Raw genomic sequence first — 16,452 nt, forward strand, 5'->3', positions numbered from 1 at the left:
ACAGAGGTAAATCCTAGTTTTGCCCCAGTGTAACATGGTCTGAAACTGATAAACAGGAACTAAAACAGCCTGGATTAAGTATGCGAACATGCATATATACACAGGCTATATATATATATATAAGGGATTTACCTTGGATTCCAAATGAAGTGCCCTAAAGCAAATTGGGAAAGAATTGTGATATTGTTCATAATTGGATTTTGTTTTACTGTTCTTATTTTCGTAAATTCTGAGGTATTAGGGCATTTTTAATTCAAATTGGGAATTTTGACTGAAATAAGCTGCCGACTTGGGGGCAAATATTGGCCTCTCAGCAGGTCCCTGTATATATGCTTTGCGTGGAGTAAGAGGTTAGATTGCTTGTTGGCTGGTGACATGATATATTGGCCCTGATAAGCTTCAGCACAGATTAAGTGTATGTCAAACATCATTAATTATTAACTTTATTGATAAAGGTAGTCATGGCTTTGGACAGTACAGTCAGGCTGGGTTTATTTCTGGCTTAAAATATATATATCGCTTCTTCATTACTCACAGAAATGATCATGGAGTGAAACCTCGTAAGTCAGGAACCTGATAATCTAAAAAATCCCACCTTCTGGACAATTATTGCTTTGAACATGTACATAATCAGAAAGCGAAATACTCTGTAACCATAGTAACTATCATTTGTTGATCCTGAAATCTGTAAAAGATGACCAACAGGAAACGCTATCTTCCAGATTCACAGGGTTGCACTGTCTATATGGTCCCACAGTGAGTGAGTGAGTTGTGTTTAACACCGCTTTTAACAGTCATAATTATCACGGTGTGTCAGCTTAATGTGGGAAGAAAGCCGCAATTGAGGCAGGTCTTAGGCGTTTACCACTTCGGTGAAACCCACGAGCACGGGTATGGTGCAGACAAACCTAGAAACATAATCGGGGTGAAACTGGGATTCGAACCCACAATCATAGGTTTCTGGCATGCCTAAGGGACGCAACTCTGCACAGTGAATTGTGGCGCAAAAGACTGGGCCACCCGTGCCCCATGAGTGAGTGAGTGAGTGAGTGAGTGAGTGAGTGAGTGAGGGTGTGGTTGGTAGGGTGAGTGAAAGAGTGAGTGAGTGAGTGAGTGAGTGAGTGAGGGTGTGGTTGGTAGCGTGAGTGAAAGAGAGAGTGAGAGTGGGTGAGGAAGTGAGTGAACTAGTGTGTGGTTGGTAGGGTGAGTGAGTGAGTGTGGGTGTGGTTGGTAGGGTGAGTGAGTGAGTGAGTGAGTGAGTGAGTGAGTGAGTGAGTGAGTGAGCGTGGGTGTGGTTGGTAGGGTGAGTGAGTGAATGATCAAATAAATCAAATAAACCAAAATGTCCAAAATGAACCCTGCTAAACTGGATTTGACTTCTCATGCTACAGTGTTCAAATCTGAAGTCATGGGGTCCTTGTATAAATTATAATGTTAAAACAAAAAATGTAAGGAGTCCTAAGATCTCAAGATATATTTTTTAAATCATAAAATAGTGACTTCTGGTCCTTCAGGGAGGTATTTTAACAGTTCTTTGACTCCACGACCAACAGTACTCTGTACAAGACTGACACAGTTTCAAAACAATATGTTTTTCACAATGTTTTAATATGTATATTATACTCTAAGTAAGTACATTAAATGTAATCTCAGGGGAAGACACCCTGACTAGTCCCCAGCTCAAGAAGGGTTAGGTAGAGAGTAACCAGTCCAGCAACCACATTTTTTATTAGTCAGGTTTTCAATAGACTAACCAACTACAGGGATGTATCTTAAATTACAATTTCCCAATTCTTGTTAAAATGTTATGGTTGGTTGGTTTGTTGTTTTACGCCACACTCAGCAATATTCCAGCTATATGGCAGCGGTCTGTAAATAATCGGGTCTGGACCAGACAATCCAGTGTGTAATATCATGAGCATCGATCCATGCAATTGTGATCGATGACATGTATCAACCAAGTCAGCGAGCCGGACAACCTGATCCCGTCAGTTGCCTTTTATGACAAGCATAGTCAGCTTTTACGGCCAGCTCTGGGTTGCTGAAGACCTATTCTACCCCAGAATCTTCATGGGTCTAAAATGTTATGGCTTAGTAGGGTTAACTTGAACATCAGTGACAACGGGGCCAATTTAGTCGAAGAGGCATTATTGCCTAGTTTTAAATTACTGCAATGAATGCAATGTTAAAATATCTCTGAATTTAAGAAAATATGTGGTTATTTTAAATCCCAATTTTGAACAAAATAATGATTTCCCCCCCATGATAAGTAACATTTTTCCTTGCCATGAGCACTAACTTTAGAATCGCAGTTGAACCTGCTGCGCCTTATGAAAAAATAATGTCAATGTGTGCAGTGGTGTGAGGGAACGTAGGGAAACAGATGGGGTTTGCACAAAACATCAATGATATTCACGGTATGGATAAAGACAACAGCTTGTCTTACAGGGCAGAAATAATGTGGTTTAAAAAAGCCAAAATATCATGAACAATGTACAACATCTAAACCATGTTAAACCAAGATAAAGTTATACTCACAAGTCTTGATCACTATTTATCAGATGTTACGATATGAATACCCATCAGATCATAAGCATGTGGCTTGAAAGCACATTGTGTTTGGCTGAAAAGTAGAATCAATTGGTTTTCAGGCCACTGCTTTGGAAACATGGAGACGAGTGATGGAATGATGGAACAAAGAAACAACGTAACAACCTCTCTACCTGTCCAGGCATCGCAACTGGACACAGCTAGGTTTAACACCACTCTGAACTGTATTCCATTTACATCACAAGGTGTCATCTTAATGTGAGAGAAAAGATCTCGGATCTTTACCCTTCAGTGAAACCCACGAGTCTATTTCGCAGTTTAGCAAGGACTATCTGACTAGTGCCGATATAATATCGCAGCCATCATGTCTAACCTAGGACGAAGACCTAAGAGTAACATGCAGAGCTCCAGATAAGCTGCGTATCTGCGTAAAATACGCATTAGAAATGCAGAAATATGCAGTAAAATAAAATCAAAGCGTATCAAATACGCAACGAACATTACAGATACGCTACAAAAATAAAACTTGTGCGTATCATCAAAATATTGTGAAGTAACCCTGCATATTCGATTAGCAAATCAGCAACTTATTTTGAAATTATAAACGGGCATTCTGACAACCTTGCCAAACTCCACGATGACAGTTACATCATGATCATTTGCCATCACACTTTCTTGTGGAAGTATCGTGGTACTTTTGAGTCCTACAAAGCTCTCGAACCCACACGACACGAGTTTGCAGGGTCTAGATGAATAGTGTTTGTTGTTGCATTAGGTGTTTAAGAGGTCGCCTTCTGCCTAGGCAATTTCGGCTGACCTGTCCCTCTTTGGGACTCCTGTGTGTCAGAAGGGTACACATATCTATTGTGATTTCGGTGTTCACATAATTTCTGTTTTTGCATTGATATGATTTCTATCTTCTTATATTGATATGATTTCATTTTTATCCTTGGCTGCTCTGTTTATATACGTTCGAGCAGCTGTCCATCTCTCAGAAATAGAGTTAGTTTGGGCTTCGCTATTGCATCTCTTGGCTTTAGGAGATCTATGACAGATAGCGGATCTAACTGCAATTCTTGTTTTAACCTAGCCCGGGCTGGGGCATGGTCGAATAGTGTTTTTAAATATTTAACTTAAATACCCACATGTGTAAAAACTAGTGGGTAACAGAAATTTGAATACCCACATAGAATTACTGATACCCAATGATTTTTAAATGCATGGGTAAAATACCCACAACACCAAAAGCTTATCTGGAGCTCTGAACATGTGGATCATATATGACACAGGGGAAAAATGGAATTCTCTTCCTGCAATGTCAACAGCATATCTTGCAGAATAACCATGAACTGAGTAAACACATTGTACTACTATCAGAGCCCTGTTTCAGATACACAAAGCATATATATAACACTGAAGCCATTTGTCAACTGGCTGCCCCTAATAGCTGCCCAACCTTTTTCAGTGTTAGAGATTGGCACTAGTCCGGTAGTCCTTGCCAACCTGCCCACTAGTTAAGGTATCATAAAGACTAGTAGAAATTTCCCATTCCTAAGGGTTTTGATATATGTTATCATTATAAAGACTAGAGGACTAAAAATGTTAGTTTCTACCCCTGAATCATTTTACATCAATTTACTCTACTCATTGTACCAAATGATGTAATAAAGTTTGAATAAGAACATGCACATAATTTTAATTCAGTCTGAATTGATCCAAAACATACCTCGCTGTAACATCTGGAAGAGACAGATGGAAAGCCATTCAGATAGTATTGATAAGAAATATAAATATCAGTATATATAACTCTGATGAACATAGGATTTGGCGAAAGTGTTAGGTTATTCACATTGAATAATGCAAGGTGGTCAGGCGTGAAATGGGGTTGTAATGTCGCGTTCAGGAGTATTGTACAGTAGAACACGGATATAACGAACATGGATAGAGCGAACAAACGGATACAACGAACTGTGACGAAATCCCGGATTTATCTCCTTTGTATTATCATATAAATTTACGATTATAAGAAAATCTCCACAGCAAACTAATGTATATAGCGAACTGGTATCTGATCCCCGACACGCCCAAATACCACTAATTAGTGACGTATATAGCGAACTGAGAAATCTCACTTAGTGTCAAGTGTCACTGACAACTGGCAATATGCAATCATCAGCGAATCAACACAATAGCGACACAGTTACATGTGTTTTGTCATAACGCATATTACGAACAACATATATAACCAAACAAACTTGTGTGTGTGTGTGTGCGTGTGGTGTGTGAGACTGTGTTGTGTGTTGAACAAAGCGATCTTAGTGTTAAGTTGGTCGTAACTCCCATACTTTATCAAAGGCTTACGATCAACATTGCACTAAGATCGCTTTGTGGAACGGGGCCCTGATTATCAGGATGTTAAGTCTGAAGTTTTGATGGCTTATGAATTGGTTCCTGAAGCTGAAGCAGGCAAACGTTTAGGTCTGCTAAGAAAAAGGGATGGTTCTTACTTTTGTTGAGTTTACAAGGGACAAGGAAACTGTTGGATAGGTGGTGTACTTCAAAGGAGGTCAGTGGTGATTTTGATAGTTTGAGGCAGTTATTTATGCTGGAGAACTTTAAGCATAAAGTGTCAAAGGACCTTCAGACATATCTTGATGAGCAGAAAGCAGATCAGTTACACAAGGCTGCTACTTTGGCTGATGATTATTGGCTAACTCAGTGTTAGTTATAAGCAGTCAGGGTTTACAGGCAGGAGCTCGCAGGGTTACATATCAGGAAAGGGTAGTTCATCCCCTCCTAGATCTGGTTCTAACAAGTCTGGTTCTGAGTTTTGTTGACAAAAAGTCAAGTTCTACTCAAGTTGGCTCTAAAGATACTCCTGGATTTTCGTCAGAGCCTACTTGTAGATATTGCTGTAAGCCAGGGCATATCATTTCTGAGTGTAGAAAGCTAACTTCAAGAGCAGTCATTCTTCCCCGAATGCTTTTGTGAACGTCAGGTCACAGCCTTTTTTGTGGTTCGGCTAATTGGGAGTTAGCTGTTGTAGACCAGTCATCAAAGTCTGGGGTTGTGAGAGAGGTTGTGTCAGCTTAAGGTGACAGTGCCAATGTTAAGCCCATTACCATTTTTAGGGATACTGGTGCTCTCAAACTCTGATTTTGGATGATATTTTCACTATTTTGCCACTTTCTGAAGAGTCATCAGCGAACTCTTAGGTTAATGTGGTTTACCAGTGCACCTCTCCATGTTATGAATTTGAAGACAGATTTTGTGTCTGGGTTGGTCAAGGTGGGGGTTGTAGAAACGTTTTAATGGTGCAGACTTGCTCATTGGGAATGATTTCGCAGGGGGAACATGTTTGGCTGATCCTGTTGTTTGTCTTGAGCCTAACACTTTGGAAAGTACTAAAAATCTTGAAAAAGAAATTTGAGGTGTTTTTCTTTCATGTGTTGTTAATCGTGCTATGGCTAAGCAAAGTTCTTCAGAGAATGATTCCACTTACAATTTCGCTGGCTCTTTTATGGATCATTCTCTTGACACGTCTAAATTTTCAACGGAGAGAACTCAAAATTTGGCTGTTGAGAAACCAGTTCTGGGTAGGGAGCAGCAGTTAGTTAAGTTACAGGGGGTAAGACCCAGAACTCACAGCTCTTGCCAACAGGGCACTCTCTTTAGAAGAAGCTGACAAGGTTCCAGTTTTGTTGAGGAAACAGAGGCCACAGATGTACTGCAATGAATGCAAAGTTTTCTATCAATTTCTTCTCCCAAATTCATATTGAAAGCATGTTTTGAGTTTGGCACATGAAGCTCCTTTGACAGGTCATTTGGAAAAAACAGACTATAGTGACACAAAAGGTGCAGATATGCCATTTCTCATCAGTTCTGAAATTATCCATTAATCATTCAAACATGCAATAAGAGCCTGGCATATATAGAATACAGTGTAATATTAACTGATATTGCAAGGTTACAATGGCAACACTATCTCCTTCTATTGGGAAGAGCTCGAGATAAGCTTTTGGTTATTTGGGTATTTTACCAAGGGGTTTGATTTTGATTTGGGTATCCCCAACTTCTGGAGGGTATTCAAATTTGTTTCATGCAGCTGTTTCTTGACATTTAGGTATTTTAACTTGAAAACTTGTTTCGTAACAATCCCTGTAAATCATTTAGAACTATATGAAGAAGAGATAATTCCGTCTGCACGCGGCTCCCTCTCAGGGAAACTGTTTTTGTTTGCAAAACCTAGCCTTGTTAGAAAGGTGTTATTTTTTTTTATCACCAATCAGCAACTGTTTAAGATACAACATGTACACTGACTAGGCACAATGTGCTTTTCAATTGGCATCTATCAGTATGTTCGTTGCACAAGCTTTTCCGACTAACTGTCGGTAAGTAAATTTCGTGATCAGTTGACACACAATAATTTTATCTAACAGTTGTAGTATACGCAATCGTTCTATCAAATAGCTGTAATATTTGCACAAATTTTATTTCAATAGCATATTTATAGTTTTTCTTGCGTATTTGATACTCTAGGACTTGATTTGTCTGCCTATTTCAGTTTATTTAATGCGTATTTTATGCAAATACGAAGCTTATCTCGAGGACTGATTGAGTGCCAGTTAACCTTACCAGCAGGATCTTAATAATAACTATACGTTATTATCGTGATTGTTATTAAAGAAAATCAAGATGCTTTTTTTCAGTAGTTTATCAGTGTTTGAGAAAACCTTTGATCCTTCAGAAGCTTACCTTTATCAATTTGTTTATTTGTTTATTAGTGAAAATTTGATGGGTGAGTATGTGCCAAACTAGTCATTTTGTGTAAAATACATACTAGTCAACACTGCTTAGTGTAAGTTCTCTGAAGTTTTCTTATCATATTTTGATGCCTATGCTGACAAAAGAATAACAATGACTAAAGGGTACCCCATACATGTGTTGTATTGATGCCTGAATAGGACATGGTTCGGCTAGGTTCAAGATGTTTCTGCTTCAAGTGCCTTATCATTTTTTACCCCCTTGGAGACCCGAGGTAAAAAGCGTCCCGAGGACCCAAATTGCATGTATAAGAGATGGGCTGAATTGGGCAGCCTGTGAAGAACTAGATTAGGCTTGATCTTCAGCAACTCATGCTTGTAACAGATGATGAGATTGGGTGGTCAGGCACGCTGACGTGGATGATGCATGTTATCATCCCAATTGCATAGATCTATGCTCATTATGTCAATCACTGTCTTGTCCAGACTCAATTATTTACAGACTGCTGTCAAATAGCTGGGACATTGTTGAGTGTGGCATTAAATAACAAACAAAAATCCTTTTTACAATCAAAACATGAAAATAAACCAATTTTGTTTTGAAAATGGTCTAAAATATGAGCAATAAGGCCAGGGTTCCATCAGGCATTTAAAGCAACTGTTGCATGCCTTACTTAATCTATATAGATTCTACGTCGTAACAATCATTTTGACCACATAGCAAACGTTTTGCAGCAAAACCAAAAAACTAAAAATAATTCTGTCTGTAATGAATTTTCCTTGTGACTTCAGATGTGAATCTGTTCATGTGCCTCCCCAAGTGTGTTACAGGTCACAAATCTCATAAGGTTCTAGGGCTGTTACGATTCACTCGTGTATTTGGTGAATCGAACCTATCCATTCATGAATTGAATTTGTTATTTGTGGCTACTAGAATCAAATATTTATGAATATGCAAGCATGTGCATTTACATAAAAATACCCATAAGAACATATTATATGCATAGATTTCTTCAAAAGACAACACTCTTATACTACTTAATTTGACAATATAGTGGTCACTGGTCATTGTCGCATTTGAGCAGATACTAGTACCTGGATAAGTGCAGTATATAAATGTATAATACATTAATAATTAACAAACTATGTCAAATAATTTATGTTGTTATTGCTTCACTGAATATAACAAATAAAACATCAGCTGCTGACTTGTTATTGTATTCCCGAATTAATATTCGTATTCATTACCCTATATTCATGATATGGATCATAATCGCCTCATCAGCTCATAGTGTATTCGTTGCAGCCCTACAATGTTCAGCTATACTATTTAAGTTACAATAGTAGGTGTGACCTTGTATCTTTGTGAATTATTCACTGATGTAGAGTCCATGCACATGTGGTGCCTGCAATTGACCTAAGCAAGCTGAAAGGCTACATTGGGTAATTATGCTGTGTTTTTATACCATTGTGTTCTTAAATTTTTTCATGCATATTTGCAGTAGTGGGATGATACACTGATGCATCGCGATTTTTAACTTCTTGATACGCGTATTAATCACAGTCTCAAACTAAGTAAAAAATATTGATTTTTATCTTAAATGTTTGCTTTAATGCCTGTTACACACAAAAATGAAAACAAAATGTAATTCGTAGTCAAAACGAAAATATTTTAATCCATTGTGCCTCACTTCACATTGCCAACTGTAAATTGCCAGAGTGCCAAATATTTGGCCATTCTGTCTTTGAAAAAGATGGCTTAAGCACTACAGGTAAAAGCACATGCAAGTCTCGTGAGCATGATATCACGATATGTATCAGATCGCACAGTTGGTGCATCGCCCCAGCCCTATTTATTTGTGTGCAAGCAACTCAAAGGTAATCGGGTTATGGTGATCTATTTTGAGTGTTTTAAGCAAATACTCAACTAATATGCTCATCTTGAGTTCTGTAATACCTATGTTAACATGAACTGGCAAATCAGAAAATCCCATTTGGGAATACAGCATTAGAAACTAACTGTTTTCGTCAACTAGTCCTTATAAAGATAACATATAGCAAAACCCTTAAAAAAGGCAATTTTCTACTAGTCCTTATGATACCTTTACCATTGGGCAGTTTGGCAAGGACTATAGGACTAGTGCCAATTTCTAACCATGAAATATTTACTGACATTTGCAGCAGACACGGAACCAAATATCTGACCCTGAGCAGGTCCTGTCTGTGAGTTAGTGCTTTTGTTAATAAGTTATTTACTACAGAAGAGTTGTGTACTTCATGAACATGCAATGCCTCAATTTGATCTGAAATAAAGGTGAAGATTTAGTGACTTGTGGTGAAACCATAGGGTTTTATTGTTATTGTCATTAAACAAAATATCACAGGACTAACCATGGGTCCCGTCTGTCCTACGTGCGACCCACTTGCTATTCTAGGAAGTAACTTGATCTGTGGCCTTGTGATACAGATCTCAATGGACCTAACCAATATTCAAATCAAAGTATTCAAAGTACCATTATATGGGAACTAGGCTTTGTCCATAACAATTGGCAGTTCTATTTTATTCAAGTAATTAATTACCAAAGTTATGTGAAATTAAGGGGGTTCCTTGCATGACCTTAATGTTTGCTGCTATATTTTAACATATGCATGGCCCATAAAAACCTTTAACTTTTAAAACTGGGGTCATAACAATGGCACCTTGACATTCAAGCTTAATTTCTGACAATGATGACTGTAAGCTCAAAGTTTATTGTGCATATCAACCTCTCAGTATGCTCAGCCTCATTACACAGAAAGAATGTCTCAGTTTGACATTAGTCACCAATTACAACACCCAGACCTAAACTTTACATATACTCCAAACTGTTGAGTATGATGCTGCCTCTCTTAAAGATATCACAACAATGTCCAAAGATTGTATTGTTTCATTGATGTATTATTAATTTCTTCATTACAATTTGGAACACAATCTGTCAACAAAAGACAATTACCAAAAATATTAATCATTCTGAAACCAATGGGGTAAACGTCCGCTCATATCCCCCCTTAAAAATATATATGATTAAAAGGATTGAGCAGCAATATGTACATATATAACATTTAGATGGGGATATGGGTGGCACCAATGCCAATTCCACCAATGGTCCCATAATCTTCTATTTGGCTGGCTACGCTTCAAGGTTTGATGAATTAATTTGTGACAGAACAGTAACTCATCCTAAATCATTGGACAAAGTTCTCATCTACAAGAGCAAATACTACATGTGCTGGTGTCACAAATAATTTCTTGAATTATCAATTTTTATTTTTACTAACTTTTGGCACTTCTAAGTCCTTTTCCAAATAATATTTGCATCCTCGTGTCATTGCAAAAAAAATCAAAGCGAAAGGAGGCATAGCATGCTCACAAACATACATATTGCCAACAATGCAGGATGTCATTTAAGCATGACCTATTTAAAAGATAATATAAGCTTATCAGAATTAGACACGGTTTCCGACTCCAACGAATCACAAACTTGAAACTTGCTTTTCAGATCATGCGTCTGCTTTTTTGCATGGGACATTAAATATACCATAGATCTAAAGACTGACAACTTCAAATGTTCATTGCAAAATGAAATAAAATCAATAGTGGTATCATGGCACATCCTATGTATGCATGAACATTACAAACATATAATTAATCGGTAAACATCCTTTTCACATGTACGTATACATCACATCTCACCACAACAGCTTGTGCCCGTCCCACTATAAATAGCGACATCTGGCGTCAGTCGAATCAAGGAAGATAACTTTGCTTGACAAACTTCGAGGCTATATTCTAGATAACTTATAATTGTGTGATATGATTTTTTTTACCGTGCGTATAATGATTCAAGCCGTAGTAAGAGGCATATTACCTGAAATATATCCTATAAAACGAATAATTTCCAGAAAATTAGCAGCACATGTGTTTACACATATTTCATGAAGGCACACTTCGTTTACATTTTGGCATTACCATAAGAAAACATAAAAAGAATGGGTGAAGGGACAAACAGTTCAGTTATTGATCATCGTCCCAGCACTAAACATTTCAATAAAATTATTTTTTCAAACTGGGAACCGATAATTCATCATATGACTGATGGCTTGCTTATTTTTTTTTTATCTATGAGTGGACATATTTATAAACTCTTCGATTTTTAACGCTATATCACAAAATACTTGCCCACTTTAGCTATTCCTGCCTTGGCGCCGGGTGAATGTTAAATCCTTACAGATCCACTGAAAACAAAACACCTAATTAATGCCAGTTATCTTGCACCAATAAATACACATTGTCACTCACCCAATTACGACACAGTCCAATTAAGTACATTGAAGTGTTATTGCGCGTTCAATCAAAGGTCGTGTCATTAATTTGGTATTGTTTGCATATTTGAGTTAGAGCTGTGTATAAAACGTACTTCGTATGTTGGTCTGTTTGTCAAAGTGTGAGTACCTAACTTCGGTGTTTGGCTGTTTGCAGTCAGACTTGATGCACACGTAAGTCTCTCTACTCTGCTCGTGAATTTCTCAGTTAGCTGTTATTTGTGCCAACCAGGACAGTACAGCCCCGAACGATAGTGAGCCCCCAACAAACACAAGGTAGTGCTACAGACGAGGGTAGAGTTTAATAACTATCAAAATAGTTGGACATTAGCTGCCTGCGGTAACCGTATCTTTGTGCTGCAAACGATTGACTTGTCTCCACACGTAGCGTTGTGCTGCTCCCTATAAACGATTTTGATATTGACGTGGCAATATAAAAATCGTTTATAAAGGAGCGGCAGGGAAACGATTACCGAAGATATTTGCATACACGAAATTGATTGAATCCAGATGTCACCATGCCGTCATATATTGCTGTCAGTGACGTTCCGAAAACAAACTAGCAATGTTATTTTTTAACATTTGTTTGCATTTTCATGTTTTAAATGTCGATTGGTAAAATGCAGAATAAGCTAGTCGACTCTCCAGCTCAAGAATATCCATCACACTAGCATAGACGCTTTTTCGTCTCGCGCAAATAGGGTGGACTCGGCGAGAAATACAAGGTGTTCGTAGCTGCTTAGTTATTCTCCAATACTCGCAAAAATCTGCCACAGTGGAGTGAATCTGTTCATGTCGATAATATATTATCTAAAACACTGAGTAAAAGTAATTAATGTTAATCAATCCAGTAAAACACACGATTATACAATCACAAATAATGCCGAATCGTTGAAGTATTGTTATGGATTAAAATATTGGGTATTAATATTTCGGTGTTTAGGATTAAAATATTATTTGATATTAAGATTTAGGAGTTTTCGATCAACTTGCTTCATGTGCTTTAAACGTCAATAATTCATCTTATATCTAGATAATTGTGAAAAATAACAAGCAGTTGAAAATGAATCAAGAAACAGACTGATGTGAAATGTTATTAGTTGAAGGGGAATGTTACATTGATATTTTCCTTGCTTGCGAAAGAAGTCATTTTTTTGTTATGTTTTTCTCTTTTTCAGTTGTAAATTAGCGCAACATATATTAAATTTAGGATTTGCAACGTTGATTCTGTCAAAATATGTGATTGACATGTTTCATTGAATTGTGGTGCACTGTGGGTAACACGCGTGTAGTCGCCATTTTCTTCTTATTCAAGTTCGAACAGGAGGTGAGAGAGAATGTTTCAGTGTTATTAGAGCTCGGTTTAAGTGATAAGTTGCCACATTACTATATTGTAAGGCCTTAATTTAAGTGGAAGTCTAATTTCCCTTGCTGCAAATAGCGTAATAATTTTCTGGCATTAGTTAAAAAGAAGTCTTGTTTTCGATAATTTTGAGTGGTAGGCCCAGGTAAGGCGATCATCTGAACGTTTCATCAACGTTGCGATTATTTTGTTTACTTTGTATGCATCCTAAAACCTAAAGAGCAATCGATCGAAATGTATGTATTATTATTCCGACATTTGTATCTTTTAAGAGGAAGCGCATGATTATGCGATTCACCAATGGGCGTAATGCCACCGAAGCTGTAAACCCTTCGTTGTTTCTAGATTACTCTTATTAAAATGGGGGCGATGGGGGTAGCCTAGTAGTTAAAAAGCATTCGCTCGTCACGCCGAAGACCCGTTCGATTCCCCGCATGAGTACAATATGTGTTATGCCCATTTCTGGTGTTGTATTGGCTTCAATAATAAGAGTTAATTGAATAAGAATAATCGGACCAGATCACAGACCCCTGAAGCAAGATAGTGATATTACTGAACCACTGGACCCATATATATATAAATAGACAAGGTACGTCACTCGCCATCTTGGCCGAAATTAAAATCGGCGGTATTGTTAAAATTAAATTGAAATGTATGCATGTCATGTTAACAGTATCTCCCTCTACATACAACCTGCATGCCACAAACCTTAATTTTTTGGCAATTTATTACCTATATCGGGTGATTTATCGAAATATTGGTTCAGTCACAGCTATGGGCTGCGGAAGTAAACCAAAAATCTCTGCGCTCAATGGCGTCTAGTGCTGTGATTGCTCCAACCATAACAAACGCACATGGGGATATTTACCATTCGGAGTGCTCGAGGCCATTGAGTGAAGAGATTTTTGTATACTTCCGTGACCCACAGCTGCCAACTGAGCCAATATTTCGATAACATCACCTGATATAGGTAATGAATTGCAAAAAATGAAGGATTGTGGCATGCAGGTTGTATGTGGAGGGAGTTGTGAACATGACATGCATACATTTCCATGTAATGTAAACGATACAGCCGATTTCAACTTTAGCCAAGATGGCGAGTGACATACCTAGTCTATTTACATATATGGGTCCAGTGTTTCAATAATATCACTATCCTGCTTCGGGGGCCTGTGGACCAGATTTGCTTCGGTCATTTGATGTAAGTTACACAACGATTATTTATATTTGCCTCATGTACCAGGATCATGCATTGTTCTTGTTCATGTCATAAGGATTGTTTTGCTCCATGCTTGTTACACATTTAAAGAGTTATAGTTAGTATGACTATATTATCGTGGTATATAGGCAGTAGCATGTTGAATGCAGGTTGTCCAAGTCAAAATAAACATTCTTACCAATTTGTTCTGAACTTATGTTTTAGTTTGTGTATCTTCAACATGTTCAATATTGTTTGCTTATTTATGTTATCAGGACCAGCGTCAGAAATTGGCACTAGTCCTGTAGTCCTTGCCAAACTTCTCAATGGTAAAGGTATCATAAGGACCAGTAGAAATTGGTCATTTTTAGGGGTTTAGGGGCTATATGTTATCTTTATAAGGATGAGTGGACTGAAACTGTTAGTTTCTACCGGGGAAGACCTGTGAAGATTCGGGATAGAATATGTCTTTAGCAACCCATGCTTGTCGTAAAAGGCGACTAACGGGATCGGGTGGTCAGACTCGCTGACTTGGTTGATGCATGTCCCTGTTGCGTGGATTGATGCACATGTCAATCACTGGATTGTCTGGTCCAGGCTTGATTATTTACAGACCGTCATCATATCGCTGGAATATTGCTGAGTGTGGCTAACAAACAAAACTTTTAATGCTGCATACTTTGCAAGTCATTCAGAATGAGAATATTAGTCTGGTGGTAAATATTGAACATGGTAAATTTACTATTTCAGCATATCATGTCAAGATACAGGGATCAAGGCACAGACACAAAGATTTATGTGGGAGACCTACCCAAAGATGCATCTGAGAAAGAAATAGATCGCCACTTCAGTTATTACGGTCGTTTACGAAATGTGTGGGTTGCAAGAAATCCCCCAGGTTTTGCTTTTGTTGAGTTTGAAGATCCACGGGATGCTGAGGATGCAGTGAGAGCACTTGATGGAACGTGAGTAGTTAACTGTTGAAATATTGTTCTTTAATGCTTGTGTGACTGTGATACACTATCAATTAGCATGTCTAGTAGCAACATGTCTGTATGCTATATAATAATGGACTTTGTCAATTTGTCATTGCCATTGATTGCTGCATACCATCCCTGCTAACCAGTGAGGTGATTTGGTTACAGAACTGTCTGTGGCGCAAGAGTTCGTGTCGAACACTCCACTGGAAAAGTGCGCCCCAAACCATGGCTGAGGGGCAGTGGAGGTAGCGGAGGTGGTGGGGGCGGCGGAGGCGGGGGCGGCGGTGGTGGTGGTGGTAGAGGCCCTCCACGTCCCCGGAAACAGTTCCACCCTGAAGACCGATGCTATGAGTGTGGAGACCGAGGACACTATGCCTATGACTGCTACAAGTATAGCCGCAGAAGGTCAAAGAGATCAAGGTGGGTTTTGTGCAGTCTTAAACACCTGCTTATAACTTTGGTTAGAAATTGGGTACATTTTGAATCTTGACTCACCACAGTGCTTGCTTGTTATTTATCTGTCCATATACATGTGTTGTCGATCATGATGTTAAAGAGTTGCTTTGAAGTGTGTTTTGATGGGCTGTCAATTCAGATTTCCTACCTAAAAATTAATGTTGATGGATCAACCTTGTTTTGAGGAAAACATTTTCAACTTTTAATATTATTGTATTGGCAATAAAACTGTCACACGTTTCTATTGTTGACGCCTTCAAAGGTATTGGTGTTTGACAGAAAGGTCCTTGAGTTTTGTGTTCAAGTTCGTAAGCTGCTGATGCATGGATTTTCTAAAATAGTGACAGCTTGGTACTGTCATGGTGGCAAATGGAGACACATGCTTATTGGTTCATCTCTTTTGTGTACTTAATTGCTTGTCAGATTTCTTTTGTCATATGTGGGATCGCTATGTGTGTTTACATGCTTATTTCTCATTTCAGCAAAAATATTCTGAAGGCTAAGATATGTTAGGTTGAGGTACTGAGGTACAAAAGAAAAGAAAATTCTATTATGCTTGAAACACTTTTAGACTTCACGACTCTGAATATCACAATTTCCGTTTTCCTGAGAAAAAGATATTTGAAAATGCTTTTTATGTTTAAATGGTCTATTTTTAAGATATATTCTACTAATTACTGTTACATGTTATGGTATTCTTTAGTGTTGCAGAACTTTTGAACATGTTGTTAAACATTGGTGAATGGGATATGAAATATAGGATTAATTTTAAGTCCTGAT

The 16,452-nt window shown here is 38.0% G+C and overlaps 2 protein-coding genes across 9 annotated transcripts in view; one reads left to right on the forward strand and one right to left on the reverse strand.

Moving 5' to 3' along the window:
- LOC139462539 (serine/arginine-rich splicing factor 7-like) overlaps positions 1-11,075 on the reverse strand; it is a 45,645-nt gene extending 34,570 nt beyond the window's left edge. Inside the window, exons 1-2 of one of the 4 annotated variants that reach the window (XM_071244337.1) lie at positions 11,047-11,075; positions 2,539-2,623 (exon numbers count right to left, since the gene is read on the reverse strand). The gene's annotated coding sequence lies outside the window, so the exon portion shown is untranslated. Of the gene's footprint in view, positions 1-2,538; positions 2,624-6,052; positions 6,101-6,196; positions 6,273-11,046 lie in introns of those variants that run through there. The other 3 variants (XM_071244338.1, XM_071244340.1, XM_071244341.1) reach the window with 3 other exon arrangements.
- Positions 1-16,452, forward strand: part of LOC139462540 (probable splicing factor, arginine/serine-rich 6) — a 36,724-nt gene that overhangs the window by 17,844 nt on the left and 2,428 nt on the right. For 3 of the 5 annotated variants that reach the window (XR_011653034.1, XM_071244342.1, XM_071244343.1), the window contains exons 2-3: positions 14,987-15,201; positions 15,382-15,636. Coding sequence is in view for 4 of the 5 variants with exons in the window: in XM_071244342.1 (XP_071100443.1) it covers positions 14,987-15,201; positions 15,382-15,636 (470 nt within the window). In the remaining variant the exon portion in view is untranslated. Of the gene's footprint in view, positions 1-12,904; positions 13,003-14,218; positions 14,240-14,986; positions 15,202-15,381; positions 15,637-16,452 lie in introns of those variants that run through there. The other 2 variants (XM_071244344.1, XM_071244345.1) reach the window with 2 other exon arrangements.

The sequence above is a fragment of the Haliotis cracherodii genome, unplaced genomic scaffold, assembly GCF_022045235.1.
Source record: "Haliotis cracherodii isolate W230 unplaced genomic scaffold, xgHalCrac1.p SCAF_15, whole genome shotgun sequence".
Taxonomy (NCBI): domain Eukaryota; kingdom Metazoa; phylum Mollusca; class Gastropoda; order Lepetellida; family Haliotidae; genus Haliotis; species Haliotis cracherodii.